We start from the raw sequence: 19,528 nt of genomic DNA, 5'->3' as shown, positions 1-19,528 counted from the left end.
TGCCTACCTCACCTCCCACCAATTTCACCATATGCCTAACACTCTACTAAATGTGGGGAGCAGGGGAAAAACAACAGAAAAGCACAGGATAGCATAGTGGCTTTGTAACCAATCAACTCCATCTTCTTAGTCACACCTCTCCCAGCCTCTTGAAAAGCAGAGGGTAGGATTGAATTCCAAACTCTTTATTCTAGTTCCAGGAGTCCTCTGAAGGTTTGAAATGCCTTCCAAGTTGTTCAAAAAGTAGACTGTTGGGTAGCCAGGCATGGTGGCTCACTCATCCCTAGCTACTTGGGAAGATCACTTGAGCCCAGGACTTTGAGACCAGCCTGGGCAATACAGCAAGACCCCAACTAAAAAAAATTTTTTTTTTCTGAAACAAAGGTGGGAGGATTGTTTTTCTAAAAAAAGAAAAAAAGGTCAATTGTTGGTGGCCGGGCCCTGTGGCTCATGCCTGTAATCCTAGCTCTTGGGAGGCAGAGGCGGGCGGATTGCTCAAGGTCAGGAGTTCAAAACCAGCCTGAGCAAGAGTGAGACCCCGTCTCTACTATAAATAGAAAGAAATTAATTGGCCAACTGATATATATATAAAAAAAATTAGCTGGGCATGGTGGCGCATGCCTGTAGTCCCAGCTACTCGGGAGGCTGAGGCAGAAGGATCGCTCGAGCCCAGGAGTTTGAGGTTGCTGTGAGCTAGGCTGACGCCACGGCACTCACTCTAGCATAGGCAAGAAAGCAAGACTCTGTCTCAAAAAAAAAAAAAAAAAAAAAAGGTCAATTGTTGGGAAACAAGCATTGTTTTCACATGTTCTGGCCATGAAAAGTCACTTGTCCACTCTCCCTGAGAGAGAGCCCCCTGTTCCCCCACCACTACCCCCTCCAAAGTTAACAGGCAAGCACTTCCACTACCTTTCCTCCCTAAAGGGAGCTGATTGGGAAGAGTCATGCTGATTCTGCAGTGTCAGAGTTGGCAAGAAATCATGTAGATCTTCAAAGCACAGTGACTGAATGAACCTAAATGAAATAAGCCAAACACAGAAGGACAAATATATGATTCCACTTATATGAGAGCCCTAGAATTGTCAGATTCATAGAGACAGAAAGTAGGGCAATTGTGACCGACCAGGGGTTAGGGGGAGGAGGGAGGAATGGGGAGTTATTGTTTAATGGCTACAGTTTCCATCTGGAATGATGAAAAAGTTCTGGAGATGACTGGTGGTGATGGTTGCACAATATTGTAAATGTACTTAATGTCACAGAACTATACACTTAAAAATAGTTAAACTGGCTGGGTACAACATAGGGAGACCCCATCCCTATAAAAATTACAAAAATTAGCTGAACATGGCAGCATGCTATTTGAAAGGCTGAGGTGGGAGGCTTGCTTGATCCCAGGAGTTAAAATCCAGCCTGGGCAACAGAGACAGACCTCATCTATTTTTTAAAAAAAGGTTAAACTTTTTATTTTATTTTATTTTTGAGACAGAGTCTCACTCTGTTGCCCAGGCTAGAGTGCTGTAGCATCAGCCTAGCTCACAGCAACCTTAAACTCCTGGGTTTAAGCAATTCTTCTGCCTCAGCCTCCTGAGTAGCTAGGACTACAGGCATGCGCCACCACGCCCGGCCAATATATATATATATATATATATATATATATATATATATATATATATTCTTTTTTTTTTAGTTGTCGAGCTAATATCTTTCTATTTTTTTAGTAGAGACAGGGTCTCGCTCTTGCTCAGGCTGGTCTCGAACTCCTGAGCTCAAATGATCCTCCCACCTCAGCCTCCCAGAGTGCTAGGATTACAGGTGTGAGCCACCACGCCTGGCCTAAACTTTTATATTTTACCACAATTAAAAAACAAAGTAAGGCCAGGCGCGGTGGCTCACGCCTGTAATCCTAGCACTCTGGGAGGCCGAGGCGGGCGGATTGCTCAAGGTCAGGAGTTCAAAACCAGCCTGAGCGAGACCCCGTCTCTACCATAAAAATAGAAAGAAATTAATTGGCCAACTAATATATATAATATAAAAATCAGCCAGGCATGGTGGCTCGTGCCTGTAGTCCCAGCTACTCGGGAGGCTGAGGCAGGAGGATCACTTGAGCCCAGGAGTTTGAGGTTGCTGTGAGCTAGGCTGATGCCACGGCACTCACTCTAGCCTAGGCAAGAAAGCAAGACTCTGTCTCAAAAAAAAAAAAAAAAAAACAAAAACAAAAACAAAGTAAAACACAAGTGACTGCTTCTGAAATCAGGCACATTAGAGAAGTGGCCTGATAGTCTCTGGGAGCATGGGACTCCAGGTGACAGCAGAGGTGAGCTCCTCCCTTCCCTCCCTAATCTGATGTCCTCATCTGGCTCCAGTTATTTCTCATCTGTCCCTGGTGAGACCGCCCTTTAGGCCTGATCGGTTCTATCTGTCCTACTCATCTTGAACACACTATTACTATCAGTTTCCCAAACCATTTCAAACCTTTTCGAAAAACTTCAATAGCTTCTCATTGCCTATAGAATAGCCCAAACTATTTCAATAGACATTCTGGAACCTCTGCAAACTTGTGCCCATTTACCTTTCCACAGCATCATTTCCTACTGCTTTTCTCCACTGACCTGAGGTTAGCCTCTTTTTATTTTTCCAATTCCATGCTTTTGTTCACATTTTTTTCCTCCAATTAGAATGTCCTTCTTTCCCAACACTCACCCCTCATTTCTGCCTGGAAATCTTACCCATTTTGAGCATATGTAAGTAGCACCTTTCTGGAACAGCAGCTTGGCAATATAGATCAAAATATAAAACCTGCATGCCATTTGACCCAGCAATGTTCTATCTAGAAATTCACCTTAAGGAGGCAGGACAAGATATATATTTAAATATATGAATACTCATAAAAACAGCAGAAGCAACCAAGTCATCAACTGAAATGCTTTTGTTTGTTTTTGAGAAAGAGTCTCCCTCTGTTGTCCTGGCCAGAGTGCAGTGCTATCATCGTAGCTCACTACAATCTCAAACTCCAGGGCTCAAGTGATCCTCCTGCCTCAACCTCCCAAGTATCTGGGATTATAGGCATATGCCACCACACCCAGCTAATTCAAAAAAATTTTTTTGTAGAGATGGGGCGTTGCTATGTTGCTCAGGCTGGTGTTGAACTCCCCTCCTCTAGCAATTCTCCCACCTCAGCCACCCAAAGTGCTAGGATTAAAGGTATGAGTCACCACATTTGGCAGTCCATTCTTATTTCATCTATTACTTCTCTAGATTACCTTTAACAGAGTATTTCCCAAAGTTATTAATATTTGACTGCCAGATTCATTTTTAGAACCCTGCAGAGAAACATGGGAAAAAGCTGCCCTAGATGAAACAAATCTATTTTCTGTGCTCCCATAACTTCTAGCTCAACACATCAAGCATTCCAAGTACTTAAATCACATTCATTTTTTTAAAATATTTTTTCTATTAAAATTTTAACTATTTACATTTTTTCTTTATTTTTTTTTATTGCTTTCCATCCTAGTTTGTCCTAAAATTACATTCTTCATTGAATAAGAATTCTAACCCCAATGTCATTTATTTTGCAAAACATTGTTAGAATCGACTTTCCATCCTTGCTACAGGTTGATGGTTTCAAGATAACCTTAGTCACCAACATCCTGTTTTCAGGGTTGTGGGTTCTAGTACAGTTGATTTCATTATTACTTCATCAGAACTGTAAGCATGGTTTTCTTGGGGGGTGGGAGGGAGAGGTATCTTTAAATTATGAAATAATTTCAAATTTACAGAAAAGTTATTGTAGTAGGAAGAAATCCCATGTTCCCTCACCCAGATTCCTGTTTGTTAAACTTTGACTATATTTGCATTATTATTTTGTGTGTATACACACATGCACATCTACATTGGTGCATACACACACACACACACACACACACACGTATAAGAATTCCCCCCACCATTTGAAAAAAAGTTGCAGACATCATACCAACTTACTTCAATGTGTATTTTCTAAGAACAAGAACATTCATTTTCATAACCACAGTATAATTATTAATATCAAAATCAAGAAATTCACTGTTTTGGGAGGCTAAAGTGGGAGGATTGCTTGAGCCCAGGAGTTTGAGGTTGCAGTGAGCTATGATGCCACTGCACTCTAGCCTGGGTAACAGAGCAAGACCCTATTTTAAAAAAAACGAGAGAAAGAAATTCATGTTGATTCTTTGCTCAATTTCAATTGAAGAAAAAGAAAAAAAAAAAAAAGAAATTCATGTTGACATAATACTGTTTTCTAATCTATAGGCCTCAGTTAAGTTTTATCAGTTGTCCTAATGTCCTTCACAACAAAAACAAACACACAGAAAAATCTTTTTTTCTGGTCCAGGTTCTAATCCAGGGCTATACACTGCATTTAGTATAAATATCCTGAAGGTGCTAAAAGAAAAAAACCATTTCTTATCCTAGCACTCTGGGAGGCTGAGGCGGGTGGATTGCTCGAGGTCAGGAGTTTGAAACCAGCCTGAGCAAGAGCGAGACCCCATCTCTACTATAAATAGTAAGAAATTAATTGGCCAACTAATATATATAGAAAAAATTAGCTGGGCATGGTGGTGCATGCCTGTAGTCCCAGCTACTTGGGAGGCTGAGGCAGGTGGATTGCTTGAGCCCAGGAGTTTGAGGTTGCTGTGAGTTAGGCTGATACCACGGCACTCACTCTAGCCTGGGCAACAAAGTGAGACTCTGTCTCAAAAAAAAAAAAAAAAAAAAGAAAAAGAAAAAAACCATTTCTTAAATACATCAATTTGTACAAACTGATATTTTAAAAAAAGAGAGGCTGGCTGTAAACTAGAGAATAAATTCCTGCATAATGGGTTTTTGTGAAAGTACCACATGGTTGGGAGACCACAGCTCTCCTCTGCTTCCTGTAGGTCCACAGGAAATCTGCTGTCAGGAATCGCTAGGCAGGAGAGAGAAAGGGAAGGGAATCAGCAAGTTTGATACGGTACCTGTTAGAAGCTCCGTGGCTCTCATAGAGCTTTTGGTTGTCCTGGCACTGAGCTAGATGTCCAAACCTAATTATGTCACTGCTGTCATCATGAGAAACTTGAGAAGGAGGGGAAAGCTCCCAGCACCTGGGTGGGAAATTCTCAGAACTCCATTCTTCTACACGAGGGCATGTGTAGAGTTTGTGTCCCGCTAGAATTTTCAATTCATCATCAAATTTGCTTTAAGATGCTATAGGACAATGATGTAACGAAAATATGGGCAGTTAGCCTGAGAAATGAGGTCAAGCTTGAAAGGAAGCAAGCAGATGAGTACTCAAATTGGAAACTGAACTAAGTCCTTAGTATCTATGGTAAGGAATCCGATGCTACTCATGCAGATCAGGAGCCGCATCTCTCGGCTAGCTGTCATTATCTCTACCTGTGAGTATCAAAAACCTGGCCTCCCCGGTACTCGCCTTTCTTGGTTTACCATCAAGAATCCATTAGGAATACCAGCATCAAATGACACCGGCAAGACAGCTACCCATGCCCACAGGAGGGATGTTCAAATATCGTAAGAGGTATTTTCTATGGAGTGGTATGAATTGAAAGTGGAAGAGACTTTCCTTAAAGATCATGTTGCCTAGTGACTTTTTTTGTTGCCTAGTGATTTTATTTTGCTTTTTCTGGTTTGGTTTTATTCTTAATTTTTTTATTTTTGTAGAGACAGTGTCTCATTATGTTGCCCAGGCTGGTCCCAAACTCCTGGCCTCAATCCTACCCCCTTGGCCTCCCAGAGTGCTGGGATTAGGGGCGTAACTCACGGTGCCAGGTCCACCTGTCATTTTTTTTTTTTTTTTTTTTTGAGACAGAGTCTCAATTTGTTGCCCAGGCTAGAGTGAGTGTGGTGGCGTCAGGCTGGCTCACAGCAACCTCATACTGCTGGGCTCAAGTGATCCTTCTGCCTCAGCCTCCCAAGTAGCTGGGACTACAGGCATGCGCCACCATGCCTGGCTAATTTTTTGTATATATTTTTAGTTGGCCAATTAATTTCTTTCCATTTATAGTAGAGACAGGGTCTTGCTCTTGCTCAGGCTGGTTTTGAACTCCTGAACTCGAGCAATCCGCCCACCTCGGCCTCCCAGAGTGCTAGGATTACAGGCGTAATTTTTTTGACAGAGGGATTTTCTCATACACAATCTTACATGGAACACCAAGAGATATAGCACATAAAGCAAAAATGCTGTGACAGAGAGGATTCCAGAACTCCATTAGGGCCCCACTTAATGGCTGTGTAAAACGTGAGCTGCACGACCCTGGTAGGCACAATTTACCTCCTAGTAGTATAGATTTTCATGGTTAACAGGACAATTTTCTAGCAGAGGGCAGCTGTATCTTAAAGACTTTTTGAAATCTGCATGAAGCCTCCACATTGACTGGCTACAGGGCTGAGCCCCATCCACTCAACACCCCCATCCTGAAGTTGGTGCTTTCCAAACTGTTCCCTGTCTTGGTACGTAGCAAATCATGTCATTTGTAAGGCACAGGTAAAAAGAGGAAGTGCAAAGGCAACTGGGTCTGGGGAGGGTGTCTGGCAGCCCCACAGGCTAAGGATGCCAGTACACCAAGACATGCCATTTGGGAAACTAAGCCCTGAGGAACTGCCAAGCAAGCACAATTGGAAAATTACAGTGACAAGTCCAATTCTTTTGTTTTGCAGGTGGGGCTACTGAGGTTCAGAGAGGGTGAATGACCTACCTAAGGCCACAAAACCTAAAGGTGAATTGAGCCCAGGACTCCTGGCTCCATCCCCAGTGTCCATTCCACTCTCTACTGTAAAAAAACTTTAATATGTCCATATCTCTTGTTAGATAAAATAGGGTCAGTTAATGGCACATAATTCTAGACAAGGAATGATAGAAACAGAAGCAATTTTCCCAAGGTGAAGGTCAAAAAGAAAAACAAGGAAGAAACACATACCACTTTATACCTAGACGGTGTACTATCATGCCCCTAATGACAGACATAGTCACGGTATAGGACATTGATCACAATGAACCAAAGCTAGACATCAGCTTTGGGTTGTTTTTTTTCCATGCATCTTCGCATTGTATAGCTTTGAGTTTTTAAAAAATTAATCTTTATTACTTATTTTTTAGCACCACAGTCAACAATTTATAGAATGAGTCACTTCAAGCCACTTAAGAGTACCAGTAAACACTCCCCCACAAGACATTTAGCACAAAGGAATAGATCTATGGCTGCTGCCTCGGCAGTATAAAAAGAGAATGAGTCTTTCCATAAAGCAAATCTCAACTCTTATCTCAATAGTCAAGCTCTGGATTTCGGCAGTGGCCTTAAGCAAATTTATCATCATTCATTACTCAGAACATTTATAAAAGATTATAAAGCAGTTATCAATTCTCATACATAATCTTACATGGAACACCAAGAGATATAGCACATAAAGCAAAAATGCTGTGACAGAGAGGATTCCAGAACTCCATTAGGGCCCCACTTAATGGCTGTGTAAAACATCTTTATTTAACCCCAACTAATTGGTTATGGATGCTCAGTTTATGTGTAATGTTGTAAGCCCCATCTCAGCCCAACTGAATTCAAACTGAAAATCAAAAAAAGCCACCTGCCCCAGTCTATCTATCTCTAGCCACGCAGGGAACAAATTCCAAATTAACATGACAAAGAGTGCGCCTTAGTTCAATGTTATGTGTGTTTCCAGTCCTAATCTCAGACACTAAGCTATCCCTGATGCCATCTGGGGCTTAACCTATGCATTCACAGCACATTTCCTCTGGATTTAGAATTTTCACAAGCTGAGAAAGGCAAAACAACCATAACACAGACTTGCATAAGGGTTTGGCCTCAACTACTAAATGATACTTTAGAGGGGACATTATGAGTCTTTACTTTTTCTGGGAATTCATCTGGATAGGGGTGGTGTGGGGTGGATGGGTGGTGAAAACTGTGAGCTCACTCTAGTTTAGAGTGAAATGGTTGAGGTATTACCAACTTTTTGAGAGATACTAGAGACACAAGGAATAAAGGATGAGACTTGGTGCTAAACACCTTTTCTCATTACTTTTGCAAAAATAAGAAAGGCCAATTCCATTTACTCTATCATGTGACCTCTTAAGGAGCTACCCAATCTACTAAGGGACCCCCAAGACTTTGTGGCTCATGAAAATCTCCTCTCCAAGTCACAGGGTATAAATATATAAAAATAAATATTGGCACATTTCTAAATCTGATGTGACTTCTCCCATATGCAGCTGTCTTCAGTTGCTTTATTATTGCCTCTTTGCAACACGATGGCGATAATGGGTGATGGAGTGACATCAGGAGCGCCAGAAGGAGGATGTCAGAAAGCCCTTGGGGACAGGTATCTCCTTGCGTTGCAAACATTTCTGTTAGGGAAAAATGAAGAAAACAAGAAGAGTTTCTGATAACAGTGCTTCCAACACCTAGTGGTTAAAAGAAACTTTAAGTCCTATGGAATGGTGCACAAAAAAGGAAAAGACAGACTGACGGTTCTGTAAAAGACGACCGCTTCTGCATAAACACCACAGAGAACAAGTAAATGGCTGTGATTATGCCTGCTCCACCCTCGTCTCCCCACAGCCGGGGATCACCTTTCACCAGTGCTATTTTCCCAATCAAGCTCCTAGGAGCTGAATGTCAATAGGCTATCCTGGCACACCTACCATGGAGTTCTTACTTGACAAAATTAACCTCTTAACGTTTCCTGGCACTTGGAAATAGGGAAAAGTCCAAATGAATGTGCAGTTTGTTCTTATGGAGGAAAGCGAACACAATTACCAGTAGCCTGGACCTGAGACTAAGAAAAGAACTTTGCCTAGGCCGGGCGCGTTGGCTCATGCCTGTAATCCTAGCACTCTGGGAGGCCGAGGCGGGCGGATTGTTCAGAGGTCAGGAGTTCGAAACCAGCCTGAGCAAGAGCGAGACCCTGTCTCTACTATAAATAGAAAGAAATTAATTGGCCCACTAATATATATAGAAAAAAATCAGCTGGGCATGGTGGCGCATGCCTGTAATCCCAGCTACTCGGGAGGCTGAGGCAGCAGGATTGCTTGAGCCCAGGAGTTTGAGGTTGCTGTGAACTAGGCTGATGCCATGGCACTCACTCTAGCCTGGGCAACAAAGCGAGAGTGTCTCAAAAAAAAAGAACTTTGGCCAAAATGCAAAAAATGTATTGGTGAGAGAAGATTCATTAAATATAGTTTATTCATCTCTTAGGATTGCTTCCTCACAGGCAGTATGGAGAGTGATATGTAGGAAGAAGATGAAATGGCAGCCCTTATATCAAACGTTAAAATGGAATTAAGGACAAAAAGCAGCGTTTGGAAAAACTAAAAGGAAAAGACAGCAATCAGAGCATCTGGAGGTCCAAGACTTGTCAGACACAGACACGGTCCAGGCCAACAACTATGGGGTGTGCTAGTCTAAGAGCATCTTACCTCTAAGAACTGCTTGAGGCGTATGAAGGAACCCATCTGTCCTGCGCTTGTGATGGCTTCAATTCTACATGGAGAGAAAGAACACACGTGAATTACACCTGTGACACATACCTATCTTCTGAAGAGGAGTTAGGTATGTTGTTGATCTCGATAAGGGAGTATACATCAAATGACTCACAGAGATGCCTTCTAGACTAAGGATGCTGTTGCTCTTCCAAGTGGTCCCAACCTTCTTTTCAAACAAGAGGACCAAGGAGGGGAGAACACTATTCTTTCCAAGGTCTTTGTGGATCAGGTTGGGAGGGTTTTGCTAAGGCCTTCCCCCAGTTTGAAATGCTAGTGCATTGAGAGGATGGAGAAGGGTTATTAGAGGTGAATGCCACACCAGAGTGAAGCGAAATGACTAATAAATCAGCTTCTCCAGCTCATTTAATGAGAGGATTTAACTTCTTGGTTTAATTTATGACTACCTATAATCACCACCTCAGATTATCTGGGGGAGTTTGGAATTGTCAAGAAATGCCAGATATCTTAAAAGACCTCTCTAATTCATGTTTTTGTTTCACCAACAATATATAAGAGAAACTGTCATTAAAGTTTAAAAGCATTTACTCAAAGAGGAGAAGGACAAGAGTAGGAAGATGTCATACTTAATACAAGTGTTTATTTGTTTAAATTTACTTTTATGTTTTATGTTTTTTAAGTTTTTTGTAGTGACGGGGACTCACTATGGTCTCAAACTCACAGGCTCAAGCGATCCTCCTGCCTTGGGTTCCCAAGGTGCTGGGATTACAGGCGTGAGCCACCATGCCTGGCCAATTCAGGTGTTTTTAACTTGAGTCAAAAACAGCATGTGATAGCACCCAGGGGTATCTGATACCTGGTTCATGAGTTTTACCTATTAAATCCCCTGCGGTCTATTCAATAAGCTTGATACCTGGGGAAGTAGTCCTCTTTGATGAGAATTATCATTTTCCAAAACTGGACCTGGTACTGCTTCATGAGGGCATGCCCACACACCTGGAGGGAGAGAGACAGGCACTGTCAGAGCAGAGGGAAGATTCACACTCACAGGAGAGCTCCATAAGCACCCAGCCCTTTGCCTTTCACTCCTATCAAAAATCTTAGCCACACTCTACTCCTGGTGCTTCACCTGACTAGCCTTAAATTTAAAAAAATAATAAAATAAAAATACTTCAGCCATGATCTACTGAACTAGCTAACAAGGGAATAAATAGAAAAATCCAATTTTCTTCTAAAGCATTTCTCTGTATATGGCAATATTTCCATATAATTGGACTGTCAGGTCTTAATGAACTACTCTTCTTTCACTATCCCAAATAGAAGCCTTCCTAAAGGTATGGCTTACCTTCCAAACTCAGTAAATAGAGCATACAGAATACCACTTGTGTTTTCAAATGATGCTGGATCATTGTTCATGTATTGTCACTTTAGGAGCTATTAAGGTGACTAAGAACTATTGGCATTATAGGCCAAATAGTCCCAGGTTTGTTATGGAATGTATATCCCAAGCCTTTCTTCTTTAAGAAGTGTCTCTTTTCCATAAAAACTCTTATCCTCCTACTATAATGGTGGTCCCTTGTAGAGAGACAGAACTGTATAGAGCCTTCTAGATGGGGGATATACCTAACAGAAGGTGGCTATTTATATCTTCTCTCCTGGAATTGGGAATTGTAACAGTGGGATGCCAGTCCCATCTCACTAGGTGACTACTCTAAGGCTGAGTGACATAGCCCAGGATAGTTACCTTCTTTGCTATGCACAGAGAAATAGGGAAATTTGGCTATAGGGTAACAATGAGACAATGTGTGGGAAGAGCAGTTATAAAACCATGTGGCCCCACAGAGAGACTACCTTGGTGCCTGGTGACATTCCAGGTCCTGGTTCCAGGCCCTCTTGAGATTCAATTGCACATCCTACCCTTGGTTCTGGGAGTCACTTCTATATCCCTAAAACAAATATCTCTTTTTGCTTATGATAGGGTGTATAATTTCCATTCTATTTTATAATGAAGAAACATCTACACAGAGAAGGCAAGAACGGTGGGAAGAAAAAGTGAAAGTTAGGTTTGTCTTACGGCTTGAGAAAATATTTATGACACTGGAATCTAATGCTGTTCACTGTCAGGCTCAATTTCTATATTGCTTCTCTGTTCATGTCACCCAGGGGCCCAAGGCTGCCTCAACCACTAGCTTTCTCTTATATGATAACTGAGTTATGTACCTCCAAGAAGTCAAAGAGGAGGGTGGCTGTAACATCTGACAGGGGCTCCATGTTTAAGATCTGTGCCAACCAGCGCCAGCCATGATTTAAGCCATGAGGATGAACCTGAGAGGAGAGAAACTTGGTCATCATTTGATCTAAACTCCCAGGGCATCATCCAGCCATTACCAAGTGACACGAACCCCAGATCAGCCAGCCCAAGCACCTGCCACAGGCCAGAAATAACACAAGCTACACAAATTCTGCTTTTAAATGTTCTAATACATTGGTGCTCACATATTCTTTACAAGATCCCTTCAATACATGTGTGTCACCTTTAGTTTCAAGGATTCCATAGGCCAACAATTATTCTTATTGAAATTTTATTTATTGTTCTTGGTACTGTTAGCACAGAACGGGACAGAGCAGATGCACACAAAAAACTTCTTAGATTCAATCAACTTCTGTTTTTTCTCTGTAAGTCTCCAAGTCCATTAACTTTTCCATCCCTCTAATCTGTATTCCTTGAGAAAAGACGTGGGCTGGTGGGTCAAAGCCCCGAACCCCAGCTGTGGCTCTGTCACTGACAGGTGTGTGTCACTCTAGCTCTCTGAGCTCCATCTGTCAAGTAAGGTATGTAATCTACACGGCTTCTAAGGTCCCAACTAGGCCTAAAATAACAATTTTTTGGTGACTCCTTTTCTAACCTTAATGACTGATTTATAACAGACTCTCCTTTGATAGACTCTGTTATAAAACCAGTTTTTTAAAGCCGCAGCTGAGTCAGCCATTGAACAAATGGCTCTGACAATCTAAAAAAATTTCCTTTTAATAAATATCCACTTCTCCAAAGAATGCCTATGAAACTGCCATATACTTCACATTAAGATTTAACTAGACTGACTCTCTATAGGAAGGCCAGTATTTCCTGTAGGTGTAATACACCACTGAGCTCTGGTCCAACCTCTCACTATTGATGGTAAGCCTCTTCTACCTACCTCTTGTCGGTTTCCATAAGGCCACCGGAGCTGAATGATGGCAGCATAGAGACGGATCATCCCAGACATGCGTTTTAGAAAATTGTCCTGTTGCTCCACTTTGGAATCCTTCACTTGGTAGCCAAGCATCCTATGCAGGAAGAACAAGTTCACTATGACAAGGCTAAAATGAGGGTGACAAATCAGAGATTACTTTTTATGGCTAAAACTAATAATATAATATTATTACATTCATCATATTTTTAATTTTATTTTATTAATTTTTTTTTTTGAGACAGAGTTTCACTCTGTTTCCCAGGCTAGAGTGCCGTGGCATCAGCCTAGCCCACAGCAACCTCAAACTCCTGGGTTCATGCAATCCTTCTGCCTCAGCCTCCCAAGTAGCTGGGACTACAGGCATGCGCCCCCATGCCTGGCTAATTTTTTCTATATATTTTAGTTGGCCAATTAATTTCTTTCTATTTTTAGTAGAGATGGAGTCTTGCTCTTGCTCAGGCTGGTTTCGAACTCCTGACCTTAAATGATCCTACCGCCTCAGCCTCCCAGAGTGCTAGGATTATAGGCGTGAGCCACTGTGCCCAGCCCTTATTTTATTTTATTTTTTATTTTTATTGAGACAGGGTCTTGCTCTATTGCCCAGGTTAGAGTGCAGTGGTGTCATCATAGCTCACTGCAACCTCAAACTGCTGGGCTCCCGCATTCCTCTTGCCCCAGCCTCTTAAGAAGCTGGGACAACAGGTGTGCTACCACATTTGGCTAATTTTTTCTTTTCTTTTTTTTTTTTTTTGGTAGAGGTGGGGTTTTTCTGTTGCCCACGCTGGTCTTGAACTCCTGGCCTCAAGTGAGAAAAAGTGCCTCCCAAAGTGCTGGGATTACATACACAAACCACCGTGCCTGGCCATATTATAAAATCTGTAGAATACTTTGTTTACAAAGCACTCACATTGATCGTCAAAACGTGTGCTTCTTATAAGCCCAGTGACATAAACTTGCAGGAGTTAATGGATATCATTACCCCCATTTACAAATAAGAAAAATGATGCTCAAAGAGGTTAAATGATTTACACATTTTTGCAAAGCTATTTGACAAAGTAGGGATAAACTTCCAAAACCCCTGGATTCTAGATCCAGTGTTCTTTCCACTAAACTATGTTGATTATTGGTACCTAAACCCACAAGTCCCAAAGGCTGTCCAGTTTGCATGAAAGACATTATATTTCTGATGGAACATCTAAGGTACATAAGAGGATCTGTGAGGAGGAGGGAAAACAAATTTCAGTTCTATTTATATTTCATTCATCACCCTAGGGATAGTGAGTAAGGAGAAAAACAACTTTACCTCTGATAGTCTTCCAAAGCCATTCCCTCCTTGAAAGCTGGATAGAAAGGAACAGAGTAAGGACACTTCTTGTGCAGATGAGCAAGAATGAGCTCCCCAACTCTGGGGTGGAGATCCCAGATACCAGATGCCACAACCGCGATGGGGAACGCTGCTTCGTGATGAGAAGCCACCTCCTCCTCGCCTTGTTTCTGAGAACACAGAGATGGGTACAATTTTAAATTAATTCCCGAGAAAGGCTGAAATCTTGTGTACCAGGCTCTACTTCCCATACCTCCGGCAACAAGGTATCTCACCACAAATTTCTCTGCCAGTTTGTACTGTACAAAATCCAGCCCCTGTGGGGTAAGTGTGACAGATACAGCACGTCCACCAGATTGAACAGTTTTTCCAGAGAGCAGGCTGTGGATCTTGTCAAATATCTCCTTCAGCTTTGAACCTAGGCACAATAGACAGAAAGTTAATTAAAAGATGCAACCACAGATCAATCTCTTTCTCACCATTATAATAACAAAGCACCTACAGCAATCCGTCTCTACAGCCCTGAAGAAGTCCCGAGCCTAAAAGCTAAAATACTGATGCAGAAGAATAAATGATAATCAAACACACACATGTTGTAGGGGATGCCAAAGTATGCAAGCCATGGTATTATTCCAAAGGAATCTCTCATTTGGAAATGAACTAATTCTGAAACTGACAATAAAACAAAGAGATACATAGCATAGAAAGAGCTGTTAAATTGTGTTGCGGATCCCAGGGGCTGTGGTTGATATCCCTACAGAAGTCAGTTGCATCTCTAGGAAAAACCTCCTAAAGGATATTCCAACGTTATTTTCCCTCCTTCTCTAGGACTTGCTCTCCTCTGTCTCCGGGGACACAGAAGTGGGTTCCTAACAGGTATAGTTATATGGAAGATCCGTGTGCCACAACCCACACCAGCTACTATTAGATTAGAGGTAGTCAAGATGAGCGAATCAGTCCACTAAGAGTCATTTCCTTGAAGAGGCCGGCCCCGCAACAGTCAAGAACAGTGGTCCCTTGCGACTGCCATGTGGACCAAAGAACAGCAATCTACAAAATAAGGATGGAGATGTACAGAGGGAAGATGAGATAAGAGAGGAAAAGAGAACTAAAGTTTCTAGCTCCCGAGTCCTCACCCCATTCCTGCCACTGGGCAGTGTAAAATTCTCCTTTATCTTTAGGATTAATGCCTTTGTGTGTTTGTGCTTTTGTGCTTTTTGCTTAAGTAGATCTGAATTACTTTCTATTATCTACAATCGAAGTTTTAATTAACACGGCATCTCCAGTTGAAAAATAACCTGCCAAGTTCCTAATCATTTCAAGAAATGTCACAACAAAAGTCTCAGAAATATCCTCCCCAACAGTGATTCTCTTCCAGGGAGGAAAAAAAAAAAAGCCAACCACAGTTCTGAGGAAGAAAAGCAGGAGGGAATCAAGAATCAAATAATGAGACACCATAGAAAGCACAGGCCTAATAACCCCCAAACTTACTGAGATGTTCAATTATGTATATTTTCATACAAATTAACTCAGCTCATATTCCTGCGAAGTCACACTCTACTTTACTGACAGTTTCAAAGGATCCCACTGGCAGAGTCCTGCACTCAGCCCCTCTCCCAAGTACTAACCAGGCCGACCCTGCTTAGCTTCTGAGATCAGACGAGATCGGGTGCATCAGGGTGGTGTGGCTGTAGACCACCCAGCCCCTCTCTACACCTCTCCAGTCAGCCCCTAACCCTGTGCCTGCTGTGGCCTCCTACACACCACATCAGCACATCCTTACTGAAACTTTCCTCCAAATCTCACTGCTCATGGATAGCCACTTTTCTTAAACAGAACAGGAATTAGGTCATCTTTCTCTCTCATTCGTTCGGCATTTGCTGAGCACTAACTTTAGAGCCGCTCTGTGTCTGGCTAGGCTATAAGCTATTTTTTTTTTTGTTTTTGAGACAGAGTCTCGCTTTGTTGCTCAGGCTAGAGTGAGTGCCATGGTGTCAGCCTAACTCACAGCAACCTTAGACTCCTGGGCTCAAGCAATCCTCCTGCCTCAGCCTCCCAAGTGGCTGGGACTACAGGCATGCACCACCATGCCTGGCTAAACTTTCTATATATATTAGTTGGCCAATTAATTTCTTTCTATTTATAGTAGAGATAGAGTCTCACTCAGGCTGGTTTTGAACTCCTGACCTCGAGCAATCTGCCCGCCTCGACCTCCCAGAGACCTAGGATTACAGGCATGAGCCACCGCGCCTGGCCTGTACTATAAGCTCTTAAAGGGTTCACAGTCATGATGGAGATGCAAGGACAAAGTCCAGGAAGATGTAGAAAAAAGAAAAACACCAAAACTGGACACTAATCAGATGCAGAGAATGAAAAAGGGAAGCAGTGATGATGACTCCTAGGTTTCCAGCTAAAATGACTGAGTAGATAATGGTGCTACTAATTACCTATGGGAAAAACAGGAGAAAAAAGAGGCCAAAGGAAGATGATGAGTTCAGATTTGAACATATTAAACTTAAGGTAGCTGAGAGAGATCTAGGCAGAGATGTCCCTCAGGTAGCTAGAGCTACAGAATCTGAAGCTCAGAGGAAAGGAATGACCCAGAGAGAGATTCAGAAATCACAGGTACACAGGCGATGTTTGAAGCCGTAGGGGACACAGAACGAGAACTGAGGGGAAGAGCAGATCCCTAGGAAACACCGCTGGGTGGGTAGGAAAGTGAGGAAGGTACAATGGAGAGAGAGAAAGAAAGGCAGGAGGAGAACCTACAGTGGCGCTGCCACGGAAGCCAAAGGAGCAGTTTCCCAGAGGAGGGCTCGTCAACAGTGCCAAATGGAAACGTGAGGAAGATCAGAAAACACTTACAAGACAGAGGATCAAGGAAAACTTATGTTAGGATGTGACTGAAGCCTGTTTAAAGGCCAAGGAAAAGGAGTCTGTAAAATGGAGTGAGCGTAGAAAACAGGAAAGAAAGGTGACAAAGAGTGAGACAAACCTGGGCAGGAGCCCGAGTGGGCAGGGGCAGGGCAGAGGTGAAGGGTAAGCCCAGCGGGAGACTGAGGAAATGCAGCTGTGGCGCAGTGGAAGGGGCAGCGTCTAGGAGCCCACACTGAACGTCCCCATTTTCTGATGAAGGAGGAAGCGAAGCTGTGTGTAGTCAACCAAGAGAAAGGGCTGAGGGTAAGCTGGAGGCCAGTGATGGGTAGGGTGGCTGTTCAGTCCACCTCTTCCCCTTGCTGTTGCTATCAAAAGACACAGCTCTTTCAATTGCAGAAAGTGACACATGTTTATTTACTTATACCTTGCCCTGTTCCAGAAAGAATTTCAGGCAGCAAAGTGTTCTGTGAGTTTTGTCATATTGCCTCTTAAGGGCAGGAAGTGCAACATTTAGACAACGACAAGTGAACCAGGAGAATGACCCAGGATGAGTCAGAGGAGCTTTCCAGCTGTACACTCCTCAGCTACCTGGCAGCTCAGCCTGTAATTTGGAGGCTTCCACCTCTGGAGCTGTATAGAAATGAACCTCTGGCCAGGTGTGGTGGCTCACGCCTGTAATCCTAGCACTCTGGGAGGCTGAGGCAGGAGGATTGCTTGAGGTCAGGAGTTCGAGACCGGTCTCAGCAAGAGTGAGGCTACTAAAAATTGAAAGAAATTAGCCAGACAACTAAAAATAGAAAAAATTAGCCAGGTGTGGTGGCGCATGCCTGTAGTCTCAGCTACTTTGGGAGGCTGAGGCAGGAGGATCGCTTGAGCCCAGTAGTTTGAGGTTGCTGTGAGTTAGGCTGCCGCCACAGCACAGCACAGCACTCTAGCCTGGGCAACAGAGTGAGACTGTATCTCAAAAAAAAAAAAAAAAAAAAAAAAAATGAACCTCTGGTTGTAAAGAAGGGTCTTTTCCCTGGCTAGGTCTCACTGTCCAAATCTCAGTCTCTGGTGAAAAAAGAACAAGTCTTTAAGTATTAACAAGATTAAAATTTGGAAAAGCTAATGTAATAGGACAAAAGCAAAGTTTGCAAGTCACTGCCTAGGGTCCTTTAGTGATACTCTTAGTTAAGAGCCATCCTCAATAATTTGCCATTAATGAGTCAACAAACATAAGATTATTACTTTCGATGTGTTGAAGAGGAAACAGGAGAAAAAAATAGGATGTATATAGCTTATATATACCTGATCCAATGTCAACATTTGTTTCAGCATACTCTTTTTATAAGAACCTTACACAGGAACCACTTATAGAACTGTATAGATAAATAGATTTGGAGTCAAATAATACAATGAAGTGAAAGGCCATATTCTTAACTCCTCTAACCAACCTGCAATAGTGGAGATTTGGCTCACTGGGATGGTGGCGGCCTTCTGAAGATCCATCTTTATCTTTTTGGCCTGCCAGAGAAGAAGAGTGAGAAAGCAGACAGTGTTTTGAAGAGCTCAGTAGATGCTGCATGGCCCATGAGGCTGTCATTCTGAGCACCATCAGGCCCAGAGAATTCCCACCATACGCCCTCCCCATACCTGATTGTCTTTGCTGTTGGTGAGGCCCTCAAAAGCCAACACACACTGTGTGGCACCATCCTGCAGCTGCTGGTACCACTGCATTGTGCTGTCTTGTACCTTCACCTGTAGGTCTGAGGAACAAAAGAGAGACTTAATAATAGCTAGTATTTACTGAACATGTAATATGAACCAGGTACTCTTCTAATCACTTTTTTAATGTATTAACTGCCTTAATTGTCATAATAACTATGAAGTAGATACTATTATCATCTCCATTTTATACATAAGGAAAAAGGCATGGAAAATTAAGTGATTTGCTATGGTCACATCACTATTAAGCAGAAAAACTAGATTCCCACTGATCAGGCTCCAGGGCCAGCATTCTCAAACATTTGCTATGATTTTCATATGTGCTAAAATATGTATGTAATATTAAACAAACAACTAACTATATATATTTATTTAAAATGCTTAGGAGCAGCAATACCTGTAATAATATACCTACTATAATTATGTAGACTTTCATGTCCTCATGCTAAGTGTTAGAATCTGAAATCAGGCTCCACATCAATCAAAAATGAATGTAAAAGTTCCGCCTAACTGTCCTATATCTTAACATAATATTCAGAACATGCTCTTCCTTCTTTTCACATTCAGAAACTTATGCCCAGATAAAGGACCATATCAACACCAAAACCTACCTTCATTCTGTTTCCCTCCTGGGCCCTGGCTGGGAGCTGGGGACTCTTTGTGAGCCTCTGGTCCCTGCTGCATCTGTGATTCTTGCAGCTTTACTTGGGCCTCCTCTTCATCCTGCCGCTTCTTGTCTTCACAGGCTCTGGTGATCTCCTGCCCCAAGTTTGTAAGAAGGTCCCGCATTTCCTGCAGAGCTCGCTCAGCCTCAGCTTGGTTCTCTGCTGTAGGATAGCCACTCTGTTGGAGTGACAGAGACGGTGCTCAGCGGTCATGCCAGACAGAGGTCTGGCT

At 42.5% G+C, this 19,528-nt stretch overlaps 1 protein-coding gene across 1 annotated transcript in view; it reads right to left on the bottom strand.

Moving 5' to 3' along the window:
- Positions 1-6,940: 6,940 nt before the first annotated feature.
- Positions 6,941-19,528, bottom strand: part of GLE1 (GLE1 RNA export mediator) — a 33,571-nt gene continuing 20,983 nt past the window's right edge. The window contains exons 7-16 of the mRNA XM_020289512.2: positions 19,243-19,474; positions 18,560-18,672; positions 18,361-18,430; positions 14,323-14,465; positions 14,027-14,217; positions 12,688-12,817; positions 11,711-11,815; positions 10,404-10,486; positions 9,467-9,530; positions 6,941-8,395 (exon numbers count right to left, since the gene is read on the bottom strand). Of these exons, the coding sequence (XP_020145101.2) occupies positions 8,327-8,395; positions 9,467-9,530; positions 10,404-10,486; positions 11,711-11,815; positions 12,688-12,817; positions 14,027-14,217; positions 14,323-14,465; positions 18,361-18,430; positions 18,560-18,672; positions 19,243-19,474 (1,200 nt within the window). The 3' untranslated portion in view covers positions 6,941-8,326. The remainder of the gene's footprint in view (positions 8,396-9,466; positions 9,531-10,403; positions 10,487-11,710; positions 11,816-12,687; positions 12,818-14,026; positions 14,218-14,322; positions 14,466-18,360; positions 18,431-18,559; positions 18,673-19,242; positions 19,475-19,528) is intronic.

Source organism: Microcebus murinus, chromosome 12, assembly GCF_040939455.1.
Source record: "Microcebus murinus isolate Inina chromosome 12, M.murinus_Inina_mat1.0, whole genome shotgun sequence".
NCBI lineage: Eukaryota > Metazoa > Chordata > Mammalia > Primates > Cheirogaleidae > Microcebus > Microcebus murinus.
Note: the sequence above shows the minus strand (reverse complement) of the source record. Positions and strands in the feature narration are given on the sequence as shown.